At 40.7% G+C, this 16,769-nt stretch overlaps 1 protein-coding gene across 3 annotated transcripts in view; it reads left to right on the forward strand.

Moving 5' to 3' along the window:
* Positions 1–16,769, forward strand: part of ATP10B (ATPase phospholipid transporting 10B (putative)) — a 257,027-nt gene that overhangs the window by 149,324 nt on the left and 90,934 nt on the right. For 2 of the 3 annotated variants that reach the window (XM_045502834.1, XM_045502817.1), the window contains exons 2-3: positions 752–1,046; positions 2,052–2,246. In XM_045502834.1, the coding sequence (XP_045358790.1) occupies positions 752–1,046; positions 2,052–2,246 (490 nt within the window). Of the gene's footprint in view, positions 1–751; positions 1,047–2,051; positions 2,247–2,860; positions 3,572–16,769 lie in introns of those variants that run through there. The other variant, XM_045502826.1, reaches the window with a different exon arrangement.

The raw sequence follows: 16,769 nt of genomic DNA on the forward strand, positions 1-16,769 counted from the left end.
TAAGTGCTCAGTTTCAGAAACCACTAAATCGAGTGGAGAGGAAGGAAGGGGTTTCCCACCCGCACCCCCAATCAACACATTTAAAAGAAAAAAAAAACAAAACAGGTGGTGTTCATGGAACAACATTCTATACAGCCCAGTCACCTCAGGCCAAAGTTTTCTAGGAAAGAAACTATCTCCTTTGGACCACCTATTACTCTTCTATGAGGTTCTGATCACAAATGAGGTTCTTCAAAATATCAGTACCCAGTACCTGAAAATTTTATAGCTAGGGAACACCTTTCCCTTTAAGACATACTTTATATACTATCAATTTCATTCCTTACAAAAAGCTGGTGAAAAAGTAGAATAAGACTAGTTTTCCTCATATTACAGTGAGGAAACTGAAGACCGGGAAGGTAAACAGACAGTTCAGCATTAGGAACAAGCCACAGATAGCATTCTGACCTCTGGTGTCTTAGCCCACAGGACCATACTTTTCCTGATAGGCCCAACAAGGTCATCTGCACCCTCCCCCCAACCTTAAATGCTTTCATGGTACTTATCACGGTGTTAGTTGTATATTATTTATATATTTATATGATTATTTGCTTTACGTCTCTCACTCTTAAACATTTGGTTTGTAGGGATTGAACCTATTTTCCTCACATTGTATTCCATAATCTATCTTGGTTGGATGGGTGAACAAGTGAGTGAGCCAATGTACCATATATTTTCTTCTGACCATAACAACTTCATGTGTCTGTTTTAGACCATAGCTTGCTGCCAGAAATGGCACTCTCAGTGGACTCATCCTGGCACCGGTGGCAGTGGCGAGTCAGAGATGGCCTCCCCCAGTCGCCATCAGAAGCCACACCACTATTGTCTGAAGAGAAGAAGAGGCAAAGCTACAACCTGACACAACAATGGGTCGTCTTCCCCAACAACAGCACGTGCCACCGAGATTGGGCAGAGATCACCAGGAGATACTCCGGCAACAGAATCTGCACGACCAAATACACCTTTCTCACTTTCCTGCCTCAGAATCTCTTTGAGCAGTTTCATAGGTACACAACAACTTGGCCAAACGATACACGCTTTAACCAAGTATTTGCCAGTATTTCTGAAACAAAGATGCTGCCCTCTGGGTTACCTATCCTTTAATATCCAAATGCATGTACCTTAAAAAGACTTGTCATTCATTTGCTCATTCATTCATTCATTCATTCAATAAATATCAGATTCTACTGTGTTAGGCCATGTGTTCACTGCTGGAGATACATGAGGGGGAAAAGAGAGACATAGTCTTGACTATATTTTCTCATTAAAGAGGCAGACATTAAATTTAAGAATTATATAAACTGATGTCAAATTAGAATTTAAATAGATACTTCTAAAAAGAGGTATATGGTGATGTTAGAGTAAATAAGAGGGAGATATGGGCTAGTTAAGAAAGTCAGGAAAGACTTCCAGGAATAAGTGACAGTTGAAATAATCTGAAAGAAGAGAATACATTAACTTGGTAAAAACAGAGAGAAGTCAGGAAGAGAGCCAGGAGAATGTCCCTGCCAACAGACCTTCATGTGCAAAGTCACAGTGGCAAAAGGATGCTAGATGCACTTGGAAAAGTTAAAAATGTAAGCCATAATTTTGAGATGATACATGCAAGATCGTATTTTAATTATAAAGCAAAATATACACTTACATATCATCCTAAATTTTGTAATTATCATTACAAGTTGTCATTTATTGAGAAACTACTATGACTGAGAACCCTCTATTACATATGTAACAAATATAATCCTATGTAATATTTATAAGAGCCCTTTAAAGTACATAGTACCAGCCCCATTTTACACAAGTTGAAACAAGCTCCAGAAAGTCACACAACTAATAAAAAATTTGAGTTTGAATATAGCTGGATCTGGCTTCAGAGCCCTTACCATAATTCGAGGTCACCCTAAAAGAGAATGTCATTTTAGTTGATAAAGGCCAACAATAGGGAAGAAATAGTGTGGAAAGTATATTTCCTTCTCCATGGTTTTCACTCACACTTTTCTTGCCCCTTCCAGATGGGCTAATCTGTATTTCCTATTCCTGGTGATTCTCAACTGGATGCCCTCCATGGAAGTTTTCCACAGAGAAATCACCATGTTACCATTGGCTATTGTGCTGTTCCTCATCATGGTCAAGGATGGCATGGAAGACTTCAAGAGATATCGTCTTGATAGAAAGATCAACTGCTCCAACATCTGGATATATGAAAGGTAAAAGAAATCACCCTTCTCTTTTCTTGCTTCCAAATAGGTTATGAAAACTCATCAGCATTTTCAAAGGATTGGTCTCTCTTGTCACATTTTATTTTCTTAAATTCACTTAATTCAGTGATTCTCAACCAGAGCAATCTTTCTGAGGAGGAAACATTTGACACTTTCTGGAGACATTTTGGTTGCCATATTGAAGAGAATGCCAATGGCAGGTAGTGGATAAAAGCAGAAGGATGATGCTAAACATCTTACAATATACAGGACAGCCCCTCCACAACAAAGAATTATCATCCAGCCCAAAATATCACTAGTGCTGAGATTTAGAAACCTTAATTTAGCACATGTAAACACTCAAAATATTAAGCACAAAAATGTTATATTATTGAGAGTAAGGTTGAAATCTCAAGAATTGGTCTCTAGAATTGACTGGATCATCTCAAGAGACCAAATTTAAGAGCGACTCTTTGGAGAGTGACAGGCCACATCTCTCAAACAAGAAAACATATACCATTTTTAAAGCATCTGAGGCTCTTGGCTAAAAATTCTTGTTTTTAAAACTTAACCAGGTAGGTTTTATGACCAGAGTTGGCACACTTGTTCTCGGCTGCCTGGGTGGAAAAGGAAGATCCCTGTGGGTGACGTCTACATTCCAATAGGTGGAGTCCCAACAAGTAGAAGGAAGTGACCTGACAAGTGCACACCTGTTCTCTGCCAGCTTTTTCCTTGTCATTTCTCCCCCAGCATTTGTAAACCAGCCTTTTGTTTTTAATTTTCCTTTTGAAAGAAGAGACAGAAATTTCCAGCAAAGAACGCAAATAAAAGATATCAGGGACGTGACTCACTGGCAGCTGAACAATGGAACTGATTAAGGGAAAAAACTCTTTTACGGAGAACTCACATGCCATCCTATGAGAATTCAAGAAACAGGATTGAGCAGAGATGGGAAAGGAAGTCAAAAGAAGGCAGAAAAGGAAAGAAGACAAGAAACGCATAGTAATCTCCAATCTGCCCTTTGAAGTATGGTCCTACAAAGAGAATCCCAACAGGCATTATTGTGGGAATCAAATTAAGACCAGCAAGTACACCGTGTTGTCCTTCATACCCAAGAACATCTTTGAACAGCTACACCGGTTTGCCAATCTCTATTTTCTGGGCATTGTGGGTCTGAATTTTGTTCCTGTGGCCAATGCTTTCCAGCCTGAGGTAGGTGTGATACCAATCTGTATCATCCTGGCGGTCACTGCTATAAAGGATGCTTGGGAAGACCTCCGAAGATGCAAATCTGATAAAGTGATCAATAACCAAGAATGTCTCATCTATAGCAGGTAAAGCAAAACCCGTTGGGGAAGTCTTGTGAGCCCAGACGATCTTTCTGTGCCTGCTGCCACTGCTGCTACTTTTTATAGAGAGGATACTGTAGGGAGATAGCATCATTTTATCTCAGTGAAGGTGTTTAATTCTCCAATGTCAGAATTATTACCTAAAACCAAAAACCACATAGAAAAAAGGGTTGAGTCCACGTTTATTAAAATTAGGAGGTCTTTATTATTTGGTGTTTTCTTTGCTGTTTCAAATGTGTTTAGCATTTAAGAATTTTGCATAAATTCTCCTCCATTCCTAGTCCAGTGTATGAGCACACTGAAGCATATTTAGAGACCGTTGGTGGGAAGAGGCATCACTGTTTTTCAGGGGAGCAGTAGAGCATTGTATTAGATGAACTGGAGACACACTGCCTGGGTCGAATCATTCATTAACTACATGACTTTAGGCAGGTTACCCAACCTCTCTGAGCCTGGTTTTGTCATCTGTAAAATTGAAACCTCTCCTGGGGTGCTCGTGAGAATTGCATCCTTGGAAGGTGCTTAGCACTATGCCTGATATATAGTAAATGCTCAATGTGAAAGCTACAATTGCTCTATTTTTATAATGTAAAACTCACAGTAGCACCATCATCAAAGTTTTCTTTATAATTCCTCTCTGACGTCCCAACAAAAGCAAAAACTGCACACCACCCATCTTGCCACATTATTTAAAATTATTTTATACATGCTGTCACTTTACAAAGGTTCCATTGAGCATTTGGCAAAACAGGGTTGTTAGGGAAAGGATATGATCTTGGTCAGTCATATCTATATTCTTCTCCAGTGAAAGAGAAGAAGATAAGAGTTGTTATAGGTCTCAATTTTATGACTGCACATATAGCCAAGATAGAAGCAAGAGAGTCAAGTCTGGGCTAAGAGAGAGACTTCCATGACTGAGTGCTTTGTGGGCTAGCCTTTGATGAATGAGTCACTAGCAGGTGAGGGCTTGACTTCTTGGCAGATAAGGAAAATGTCCATCTCTCTCTCGACGAGCACCATTCCTGTCTGACTTTTTCCCTCTGACTTTATCAGCCCTAATTGGCAGAAATTCTCCAGTCGCTCTGGTCCCTCTTAAGATGAAAGGGGCTGGCTTCAGGGTGTGCACTGTAGCCATTTAGGGGCTTCTTTCTAAAGAGGGGTTCTCTTCCCCAGGGGAATGGCAGGTAACCGACTTGTAGCTGACTGATGAGAGGATTTAATGGGAGACTATCGAATGCAAGGGACTCATTTGTCTTCAGGGCACCTCTACGAAAATCTCCATGTCTCCCCTCAGCATCAGATGCACTTCTGGCTTCTTTGCTGGCAGGGCCACAACTGCACGTCTAAAAATTTAATCTGAAGTGTGTGTGTGTTTTCTAATTGTCTCGAATGTTGTTAGCACACTGAACATCTAGAGAAGGAAAATAATTGGCAGGCTGCCTTTTTTCAAAGAGACTGTCACCAACCCACACCTTCACTTTTTTTTGCTACCTTTCTTTTTCCTTAGTTTTTTTTTTTTTTTTTTTTCTCAGAGAAGATACAAAGTGGTGAGCCAGGAAGCTGATTCCTTAGGGAAGAATGAGTGTGGACCTCAATTAGCCTGATCCTATTCTCCCTGCTCTGCCAGAAATCCTCTGCCCTAAGCCTCCTAGAATCACAGGCCTGTTCTTGGGGATAATCTCAGTGTTTATCAGACCCTAGACTGACCTGTGCTGAGAACCGGTTTGATGTATGCCAGGCTGTTGTTCTGTTCTCAAAATAGCTTCCAGGAAACAGTGAAAAACCAAGGTGGCAGCAATCCTAGCAAAAAGAAGCCTTAGTTCATAGGTTCACTGGCAGGGAGGGACATAAGAGGTTTTATAATAGCAATATTTCCTGAAATGTATTCAGTGGAATAATAATGACTAAGAGGTGGTCTCCGAAAAAAAGACACTCATGATCAAAAAATTATACATTAGCCCTCCTAACCCATGTTCCATGGGGGAACTAAGATACGCAGTAAAGATATGTGTCCATCCTTAACTCAGTGTTGTTCCAAACTTACTAAACCTTGGAAATTTGGGGAATTTTACTTTCTTCAGTATAGTAAAATAACTGACTAGAGGGTCAGGCAGGTAATTGAATAAAATAAACTAAATACAAAGAGGGGAGCAATGTTGTCTGTGTGCTGATAAATGGGGACTGATACTCAGCATCAGTGTTAGATTAAGACAGGGAACGGTAGGCATTGTAGCAAATAAGGGGACCCAGGCCCTCACATCAGAAGGCAGAGCTGGCCACCATGTGCAAATATAGACCTAGTGTTGCCAGATTGTCTGAATTTTGTTAAAGGAGCTAGAGGTTCATGTTTTTATTTGAAATAACCTGGCATTTAAGTGAAATAACCTAATATAATTTTTTCAATTATTTCACACCTATTTTGTTTGACCTAAAGTTCTTATTTTTCCTGTGAGCCCCAAATTTGCAGACTTTGCTTTATAATCGAGTCCTAGGAATCTGGATCTCTGCAAAAGAATGATTAGATTCTTCTTTTGAGATTCATCTTCAGCGAGGGAACCACTTAACCTCTTAGGGCAGAGATGGGGTATGACTTTGAAGTAAGAATGCAGGCCTCATACTCAGGAAGCCTAAACTTTAAGCCCAGACCTGTGACTGACTACTAACAACAGCTTAGAAAGTCATTTAAATCCTGGATCTCAGTTTCCACTTCCTAAAAAAATTTGTTTAATGTTTATTTATTTTTGAGAAAGACAGAGTGCAAACAGGGGAGAGGCAGAGAGACACACAGAATCCAAAGCAGGCTCCAGGCTCTGGGCTGTCAGCACAGAGCCTGACGTGGGGCTCAAACTCATGGACTGCAAGATCATGACGTGAGCCAAAGTCAGGCACTTAACCAAGTGAGCCACCCAGTTGCCCCTCTCAGTTTCCACTTAGTAAAACCTGGGAGTCAGATTAGATCTTGTCCTGTGAAATATGCTAGAAAGAACAGAATCCACAACCAAATAAATTTGGGAAATAGGACATACTTGATCCTACCAGGAACCTCCGTAAGTAGCCTATCCAATTTTGTGTAACTCAGTTGTGTCCTCTGAAATACTCTCTGTTGTAAGCAGCAGAAACCTCAACTCAAATTTAAACAACAAAGGGACTTGTTGGTTTTTAAGTCACTACAAATATTCTGAGATGGGCAAGTGATCAGGCATGAATCTGCATTCTAGATCTCGCACTTGGCTGTCCATTTCATTCAGTCCTCTCTGCATCATTTTTACCCTCAGGCATACTTTCCTCATGGCAGTGAGATGGCTGCAACAGCTCCAGCCTTCACGTCTGTATGTGGTAACTCACAAAGGGAGAAAGAAAGGCACTTGTGGGATCATTCTTAGAAGGTCAAGGAAGCTTACTTTCCAGATCCTCCTCACACCTCAGTGACCCCAGTGACTCACATGTCCATCCCTGAACCACTCCTATGAGTAGGGATTATGCTTATTGAATTTTACCTGAACCACAGAGTTCATCACAAAGTCAGCTTCCCTGAAAGCATATGTGCCACCCAGAGAAGATGTAAAACCCAAATGGAAAAAAATAAGATAGTTTCTAAGTGAAAGGGGAATAGATATTGGAGATGCCACCTTTATGTACTCATCTTAAAATATTTTTGAGCCTAGACTCTTTGTAAATTGCTTTCCACGTATTAGGAACATACACACTTGGCATCATTCTGTACTATAGATCAGTGAAGCTCTTCCAACTCTGAAGTGGATTGATTCTATAAAATATTCCAGAGTAGGAAGCAAGGAAATGCTAGATAAGTGTTAGTTATTATCTTAACTGATGGATGCTGAAGGACATTTTCTTTTGCCAAATATCGATGACACATGATAGGATGTTAGGCAAAGGATACAAGATCCGAAAGGACAATTCGTTTGTTCAGGACAAGATAAAAGCTTCTCCCTCAAGCACTAGCTGTATCCATTTTGTCTCGGAATCATACATTTGAGAAATGATATCTTTGTAGCGGGTGGGGGTGGGGGGAAGGGGGGAGGTAGGGGGGAGGATTTGCATACACTTGTATGTAATTGAATACTAGGGCCCTTAGAATGTTGCTTAACCCAGTCCCATGCATCATACAGTCCAGACTTGTTTATACTGTGAAAGAGTCCTTTTGCAAACAGCAGAAGCCTTGTTAACAGAATTACAATCCTTTTAGAGCATTTTCTTTTAATATAGCAACTGTGCTTGTGGTCTAAAGGTGACCCATTAATCAGATTTATGGAATGACTTTAAGAAGAGATTAGCTTCAGAATTGTATTAGCTTAGTTTCTCCCAGGGCTCAGTTTAATAAATCTGGGAACCATACCCAGCAAGAGATTTCTATCCTTCCATTCAGCTTAGTAAATTTTTATTTCTATTCAGAAAACATGTGGTAAGGAAGCAGGGGTGTGAACAGAGGAGATCCATGATGGGCTTTGTCTCCATACTGCAATGAAACAAAAGCCCTCCAGTGTCTCAGCAGCTAAGCAGTCATTTGGTCCCAAATATTCACCTGGATCTGGTGTGTGTGCGCCACATGGTAGGCCCTGAGGGCCCTCCAGGGGCTCTCAGTCCAGTGATCACAAGGAACTTGTAAACAGCCACGGTGTCCCATGCCTCTGTACAAAGGGCGATAGTCATTAAGGGGATGAGGTGACTCATCTAACTGCAGAAAATATCAAGGCCAAGGGAAACCTTCCCCAAAGAGGTGACATTTCCAGAGGCATCAAAAGATGAGTAGCATTAAACAGGCAGAGGAAACACAATTTTAGCTCACAGCCTCTTCATGTGTCAGCTAAAGGTTGTATGTGTGGCTTATGCTGGTATCAAAAAGACTAGAATCAAGAAATGTCAGAAACTTAGAAGAATGACTCCGATTAGAAAGTTTAAAAGTCTGGCTCTTTGATTAATACTTGGAGATTCTCTTTTCTGGAAGCCAGGTGGCTTCTATAACAGAAAAATAATTCCAGATGATACGGGAGAGTGGCCAGTCTTCAGACAGCCTAGCACTGAGGGTCTGATTTCCCAGTAGTAGCCAGCGCTGGTGGGAAGAAAGAAGCCTGGCCTGTAGCCTGTTTTTATTTGTATGTCAGTTGCCTTTCATGACAGAGCCCACATTATTGGAAAGCTGAGAATGAGGAAACCAGAAGTCTTGGTCCTGGGTCTGCCACAATTAACCGTATGATGTCAGTGAAGTCACTTAAGTGGTTGGGGCCCCATTTGTCTCATCTTTAAATAGTGATCATAATCTCTCTGGTATATTTTGCAAAAAGACGTGCAGTTGATGAGCAAGAGTGCTTGAAAATAACAGAGCTATAGAAATAAACAATACAATGCAGTACCAAAGGAGGGTGAAAAATGAGTCTCAACAATGGTGTTTAAAATGTGACATCTTACTAGGTGCTTAGCTTCAAGGACTTTGGCATCAGACTTAGGATTGTCCCAGAACTGCCACTTACTAAAGCTGTGAATAGTGGGAACAACACTAGCACCTATTTCCTGGAGTCCTGTGGATTGAATGAGATCATCTTTATAAACCCGTTTAAGTCTGCCTCTGTACCATAAGTAGCACTAAGCAATCTTTTTTTAATCTCCAGTGACTTCAACTCTAATTTTTTCAGTGCCAGGCCCAGCCTCAGTTTTGAACTTTCATACCATACTCCCCACACATACAAGGGAGGAATCACTTATATTATTAGTAAAAATCAAGGATTCTTTGAGCTGCATTTATCAGTGGGCAGAGTTACAATGTTTTCAAAGCAAAAACCTATGCTGTACTCCCTCATAAAATTCTGTGTGGCAGAATTTTAAACCTGAAATCAAGAAACCCCTCTGGAGCCTGGCCATCTTTCCCCCTCCTCCTGTTCTACAGCACACCTGAGCACACCTATACCAACATTTACACTCAGGCAAGGGATCTAGATGGCCCCAACCAGCCCAGAGCCTAGGGCACTTTGGCCAATGCAACTTCTAACACAGAGTGTGCTTGAGAATATCACACTTGTGTGGATATTAATAAAGCAGGTATTTGGGCCCAATTTCACTATTATTTCCTCTGGGTAACAGCTCTTTGGGAAACCCAAAGGAGATGAGATGATTGGTAAGACAGAATTCAGGCTTTGCCAGGGTTATTCTAACATCAAGACATATAAACACACTTTCATCCTAAAACTACCTTCCGGGGTTGTTGTGGGTACTAAATGAGAGAATGCATGTAAAATGCTTAGCATAGTGCCTGGCATTCAGAAAATGTTAGCTAAAATATTGCTAAAGAGAGTTCTATAACCTTGCTACCCAGGAGTTGCCATGAACTTGACCCAAGAGGATTAAGGAAGAAATGCCATTGGCTAGCATTTGAAACTACATGAGAGAAGACAAACTCTTTAGCTAAAGAACTTGAATTCCAGGCTCTTAATAACATAGCGAAATGGGCCTGAGGGAAGAATCTGAAAAACGCAGACAACAGAGAAACATCTAGTGTCATATGAAGCATGACCATGAAAAGCACCACTGGCTGGAGTTTACAGACCAGCAGACCATTTCTTTCATCGCACACATCTTTGCTTCACATGTGGCATCAGCAAATGAGGTTCTGCTCTGAAGCATCAATTTTACAAGTGCCCACCCTATCCCCACTGCCTGTCCTGTGCTCACAGAAGGCCATAAACTATTTGGGCCAATTCATTTGTCATTTCAGTATAGAATGCATTAGGTCTTCTCCAAAACTCAATGGATGGAAAAGTCATAAAACAAGAATTCAGGTGTCCCTGAAGCTCTGCCCTCATGTCAACAGGCATGATTTATATTTATATTTTGGCAGGTGAGGATTTAAAGCTTCTGTTAAGGAGCTCACAATTCCAAAAGGTAAGGCTCCAATTTTCAACCCAGCTTCACTTGTTTATGTCACTAGCTTCTGAGGCTTCATCTGCCTTGTACCTCACTCCCATACAAAACCAAGGGTCCACAGTAAGCCATGAAGCTCCTATGGCTGTCACTTGTATGTCCTTGTAGACATACCTATGTGATCTCACCCAAGTTAGGTAACCTTTCTGGGCCTGCTTTCTCATCTATGAAATGGAGATAATGATAACAAAATTGTCTCATTATTAGGCAGCTAAATAAGTAATGTAGGTTAAGTGCTGGGCCCAAGACAGATAAGCGTATTGTATTGTATTGTATTGTATTGTATTGTATTGTATTGTATTGTATTGTATATTATCAGAAGTCTCCCTGCTGAGTCCATAACAAAAACAAATTGGATGTTAAAATGGCTAAAGGTTAGGAAAAGCTTCCCTTCTACTGCTTCATGTTCAAGACAGATCTACACAGAATCAGTTACTGAATATTTACTGAACACTTCCCCATATGCTAGACACTCCACCAGACCCTATGAAGGAACAGAAATATAAGGCCCAGGGTCATCCTAGCTCTCCACAAGCTTATTAGATTGTTGAAAATAAGAGATACATGAAACAGCAAATAGGGCCATAATGTGTCAGGAAATGGGACAAAGAAAAGTGCACCATTGACACTGCCCAGAAGTGAAAGTGAAAGGTAGTGTTTGGATCTGCAGAGGCTCAAGGTAACATTTGGGGTAACATCTCATGCCTTTGATGCCCCCAGGCTGTTTCCCCATAATCTGTGAATGTGATCTTGATGGAGTGCACCTGTGAATCTCCTGTCCCCTAAGCAGGGTGTTTCCATGGCCATCACTGTTTGTGCCATTCTGTGCTCATTTCTGCTTTCTGCATGTGACAAAGTGCACAAAGAGGTTAGAGAGTAGGCTGCTCCTTGGAACTTCAATAAAGATGAGGCTCTTGGAGTCCCTGGGTGACTCAGTTGGTTAAGCGGCCAACTTCAGCTAAGGTCATGATCTCGCAGAGTTCTAGCCCCGTGTTGGGCTCTGTGCAGACAGCTCAGAGCCTGGAGCCTACTTCGGATTCTGTGTCTCCCTCTCTCTCTACCCTTCCCCTGCTCATGTTCTGTCTTTCTGTCTCTCAAAAGTAAATAAACATTTTTTAAAAACTTAAAGCTGGGGCTCTCGGTATAAAGAAGGACTTTAACAGCAGATGTGACCTGTTGTGTGAGGCCTCATTGGCCTCTAGGTGAGGTCATATTAATACAAATACTCCAGTGACAGTTAGACCCAAATTGTTGATTTGAGATGTGTCCTCCCACCCTAATTTCAAGCATCCCCAGATATGCCTAGGCATACTTACATATGGCGAATGTCACTGTGTCCACCAATATTTCCAGCCAAGCCAGAAATCAAGGTATCCTACCACTCCTCTGGCCTCCATTGTCTCCTTCCGGTACTTTCCTCAATCTTGTGAGCCTGAAGGCCACTCACTGTGGTCTGTAGCTGACAGTTAGATACAGAGGACAAGGAATAGCCAGGCAGGGGGCACTCACTGCCCAGGTTCAGACTGTCTCTAACATAACTGCTTTAGCTTCTGTTCCACTTCCTGGGGCCAGGTCAAGGACAAAGGCCACACAACCTGTTGTCCCTTTTCTTTTCTTTTTTTTTTTTGTTTAATTTTTTTAATGTTTATTTTTGAGGGGTGGGGCAGGGACAGAAGGAGAGGGAGACACAAAATCTGAAGCAGGCTTCAGGCTGTGAGCTGTCAGTACAGAGTCCAATACGGGGCTTTAACCCATAAGGTATGAGATCATGACCTGAGCTGAAGTTGGATGCTTAACTGACTGAGCCACCCAGGCACCCCTTTGTTGTCCCTTTTCAAGTCTTCTACACCCTCTTGCCAGATTCCTCCTCCAGCAAAACTAAAAGCAAAATCCACAAAAAAACAAGCAAAAAAACCCCTTATGCATATGATATCATAAAAATAGACAATTAACACTGTCTCCATAGCAGTGACCCTGTTTGCTCCAACCTAATAATAACTATAATGATAATAATAGCAGCAGTAAAGGCCATTTGCTGTGTGGTCATTAGATACTTCTCACATATTATTTTAGTTAGCTCTCACTATAACCTATAGAATATATTTTAGTTGTCCCATTTGATAGATGAATAAATTGAGTGTCAGATAGTTAAGCAGTGGGTTCAAGGCATCACCACATATAGGAGATAGTTCCAGGTTTCAAATCAGGTTCAACTGACTCCAAAGTTTTTAACCACTCTGTGGGACTGCCTCTACCTCAACATACCACTGGCAAAACAATTGGGTAGTACAAGTATTCCTGAGCCAGCCACAAGGCCCTTGGTTCTCTTTCTTGGCACTGTAGAAAGAGTAGAGATTCCAATGCAAGTTTCATGACTGTGTATGTTGGCCAGGTCACTCAGCCTCCATTTCCCCAGCTGAGAATTAGAAATCCCTTCAGCTCTGATTTGTTTTGTTTTGTTTATTAAGACTTTATTTTTTTAGAGTAGTCTACTGTTGGTTCACAGCAAAATTAGGGGAAAGGTACAGAGATTTCCCATTTACCCCTAGCCCCACTCATACATAGCCTTCCTCATTATCAACATCCCCCACCAGAGTGTACATTTGTCACAACACATCATAATCACCCAAAATCTATAGTTTATGGCTCACTCTTGGTATTATATATTCTGTGCATTTGGACAAATGTATAGTAACATGTATCCATCATTATAGTATCACACAGAATAGTTTTAATGTCTTAAAAATCCTCTGTGTTATGCCTTTACACCTTCTCTGCCTCACCCCCACAACCCCTGGTGACCCCAAATTTTTTTATGCCTCCATAGTTTTGCCTTTTCCAGAATGTCCTATAGTTAGAATCAAGCAGTATGTAGCCTTTTCTGATTGGCTTCTTTCACTTACTAACATGCATTTAAATTTCCTCCCTGTCTTTTTGTGGCTTGATATCTCACTTCTTTTTAGCATTGATTAATATTTCATTGTTTGGATATACCAGTTTGTCCATTCACCTACTTAAGGTCATCTTTCTTGCTTCCAAATTTTGGCAATGGTGAATAAAGCTGCTATAAATATCCATGTGAAGGTTTCTGTGTGGACATAAGTTTTTTAACTCCTTTGGGTAAATATCAAGGAGCATGATTGCTGGACCATGTGGTCAAAGTATATTTAGTTTTGTAAGAAACTGTTGAACTTTCTTCCAAAGTAGCTATCCCATCTTTCATTCCCACCAGCAATGAATAAGGGTCCTTCTTGCTCCACATCCTTGCCAGAATTCAATGTTGTCAATGTTCTGGATTTGGGCTGTTCTAATAAGAGTACGGTGATATCTCATTTTAATGTGCATTTCTCTAATGGCATATGGATCTTTTCATATGTTTATTTGCCATCTGTATGTATATATTTGGTTAGGTGTCTGTTCAGCTCTTTTGCTCATTCTTCAGTTGAGCTGTTTGTTTTCTTATTGTTGAGTTTTAAGTTATTTGTATATTTTGAATTGCAGTCCCTTATCAGATGCGTCTTCTGTAAAATACGTATTTTCTCCCAGTCTGTGGTTGTGTTCTCATTCTTTTTACCATGTCTTTTGCAGAGCAGAATTTTTTAATTTTAATGAAGTCCAGTCTATCAATCATTTCTGTCATGGATAGCACCTTTGGTGTTGTATCTAAAAAGTCATCATGGGGCGCCTGGGTGGCGCAGTCGGTTAAGCGTCCGACTTCAGCCAGGTCACGATTTCACGGTCCGTGAGTTCGAGCCCCGCATCAGGCTCTGGGCTGATGGCTCAGAGCCTGGAGCCTGTTTCCGATTCTGTGTCTCCCTCTCTCTCTGCCCCTCCCCCGTTCATGCTCTGTCTCTCTCTGTCCCAAAAAAAATAAATAAACGTTGAAAAAAAAAAAAAATATTTAAAAAGTCATCACCATAGACAAGGTCATCTGGATTTTCTCTTCTGTTAACTTTTAAAACTCTTATAGTTTTTAATTTTTCAATTAGGTCTATGATTCATTTTGGGTTAATTTGGAAGATGGGTGTAAGTTCTGTGTCTAAATTTCTTTGTGGACATCCAGTTCTAGAACCATTTGTTGAAAAACTATCTTTTCTCTACTATATTGCCTTTGGTCCTTTGTCAGAGATTAGTTGAATTTCTGTTATAAATAGATGAATAAATTGAGGGTCAATTTATAAATAGATGAATAAATTGAGGGTCATATATATATATGTGTGTGTGTATGTGTGTATATATATATACATATATATATGTGTGTATGTGTATATATATGTGTATATATGTATAGAACTCAGAGAGTTCTCAAATATATATATATGTATATATATACACATATATATATTTCTGAGTTCTCTCTTTTGGCCATTGATCTGTTTATCTGTTCTTTCACCAGTACCAGACTGTCTTGATTACTGTAGCTTGAAGTCTTGAAATGAGGTAGTAATCGTCCTCCAGTTTTGTTCTTCTCCTTCAATATTTTATCGGCTGTTCTGGGTCTTTTGTCTCTTTTATATAAACCTTAGAATCCAGTTGTCAACATCTGCAAATTAACTTGGTGGGCAGCACTGATTTTAAGGATACACTTTTCTGGGAGTTTGTGCCAGTAGCCAGATACCTAAGTCTTCAATTGGCTGGATTTGAATCCCTCTTTTCTGAGCTTGAGGGAACGGATTCAATTTTTAGAGTTTCTTGTGTTTGTGTGTTGTATAACTGGGCTCAAGCCACAAAATGCAATCATGGGCATAAAATGGGTGTCCCAATAGCATGAAGGAGAGAGTGCTGGGGCTGGCAGAGTGGGGGGTTAGCACGCACCATGATATTAACAATCATTGTCATCATTATCATTGTGGTCATAGTCATCATCATCATCATCATAAAAGAAGCTTGTATTTATTGAGTACTTACTAAATGCAAAGCCTTAGCTCAGTCCCCTACATGGGTCATGTCACCAATCCTTTCAACAACCCTCTGAGGCAAGTGCACATATTACCTTCAACTAAAGAAACAAAGGCTCCTAGAAGTTATATAACTTGCCCAACATCACATGAGTAATAAACTGTGAAGCTGGAGTTCAAATCTACTCTTTATCCCTCTACTGCACTCATTGTCCCTGTTATTCCCCTTTCATTATGGGGTAGTGATGCTGACTGTTCTGCCTCTGGCATTCAAGCTTCCAGAAAGACAGCTGAGGTCAGTTCCTAACCCTGTTTTGAATAGGAAGTCCCACAGATACCTAAACCTCCTGATAAGTCCTCTTTACTCTAGTTCCTTCAAGCCTTTTCATAAAACCCACACACTTGAGAAATGGAGCCTTAAGCATCCTCTCCTCCCCTATTTCTCTCCTTTCACCTACTCCCCCATGGACTCCAGTTGGTTAGAAACCTCTCTTGCTGTTTATTTCCCTCTTAATAAGCCCCATCTCCTCTCAGAAAGCCATTTAGCACGGCACCACTTAATTTCTCCTCGAAGCAGAATCTGCCAGATGGAGTCTTCATCCCAAGCCATGTTGATTTGTCTTATTTTTAAACAGCAGTGAACATCCCATGAAACTAAAATAGCAGTCAGTTCCCAGGTGTGACTCACTGAGCATGGAGGTGATCAAGAGCGTATGGACACATCCACCTGAGGCAGCTGTTCCAAATGACTTCCTCAGGTGGCACCCAGTCAGCTGCTGGCCACATCTGGATGTCACTCAATGCAGGGACATGCTGATTTTCTGCATCAACTGGGTTCAGCCACTCATTACCTCCTCTGGCTGGACCCCTTGGGCTGTGCATCCTTGCCTTTTCCACAGACATACTCATATTCCTGATTATTGGGGAGACAAAGTGGACTCCAGAGGACCAAGAGACTAGCACAAAGTAGCCAAGTGAAAGAAGGTCTCATTTTTTACCCCATGCCTCATTGTTTTCCAAAAAAATTCCTTTAAAATCTGACTCTGATTTTATAACCTAACTATGCTAGGGTTAATATAAACATAATTCTTCAAATTATGTACCAGCTAAATTACTAAACTGTATCCTCTCACCCAGCCCCCCAAAAAAACATGTTTTTTAAAACTAACATCCCAAAATCATGTTGATTCTGTAGCCTCTGTATTCCCAGACACACATAATGGGATGTGTGCCTAAAGCATGCATGTCTCTGTTTGAGAAGCACTCATTCTGTTCACAGAGATGTGCATTCTCTTTCTTGGGGATGGTAAGCCTACAACAGGGACTAATAATGTTTCTTTACCACCACATAT

Source organism: Leopardus geoffroyi, chromosome A1, assembly GCF_018350155.1.
Source record: "Leopardus geoffroyi isolate Oge1 chromosome A1, O.geoffroyi_Oge1_pat1.0, whole genome shotgun sequence".
Lineage (NCBI taxonomy): Eukaryota > Metazoa > Chordata > Mammalia > Carnivora > Felidae > Leopardus > Leopardus geoffroyi.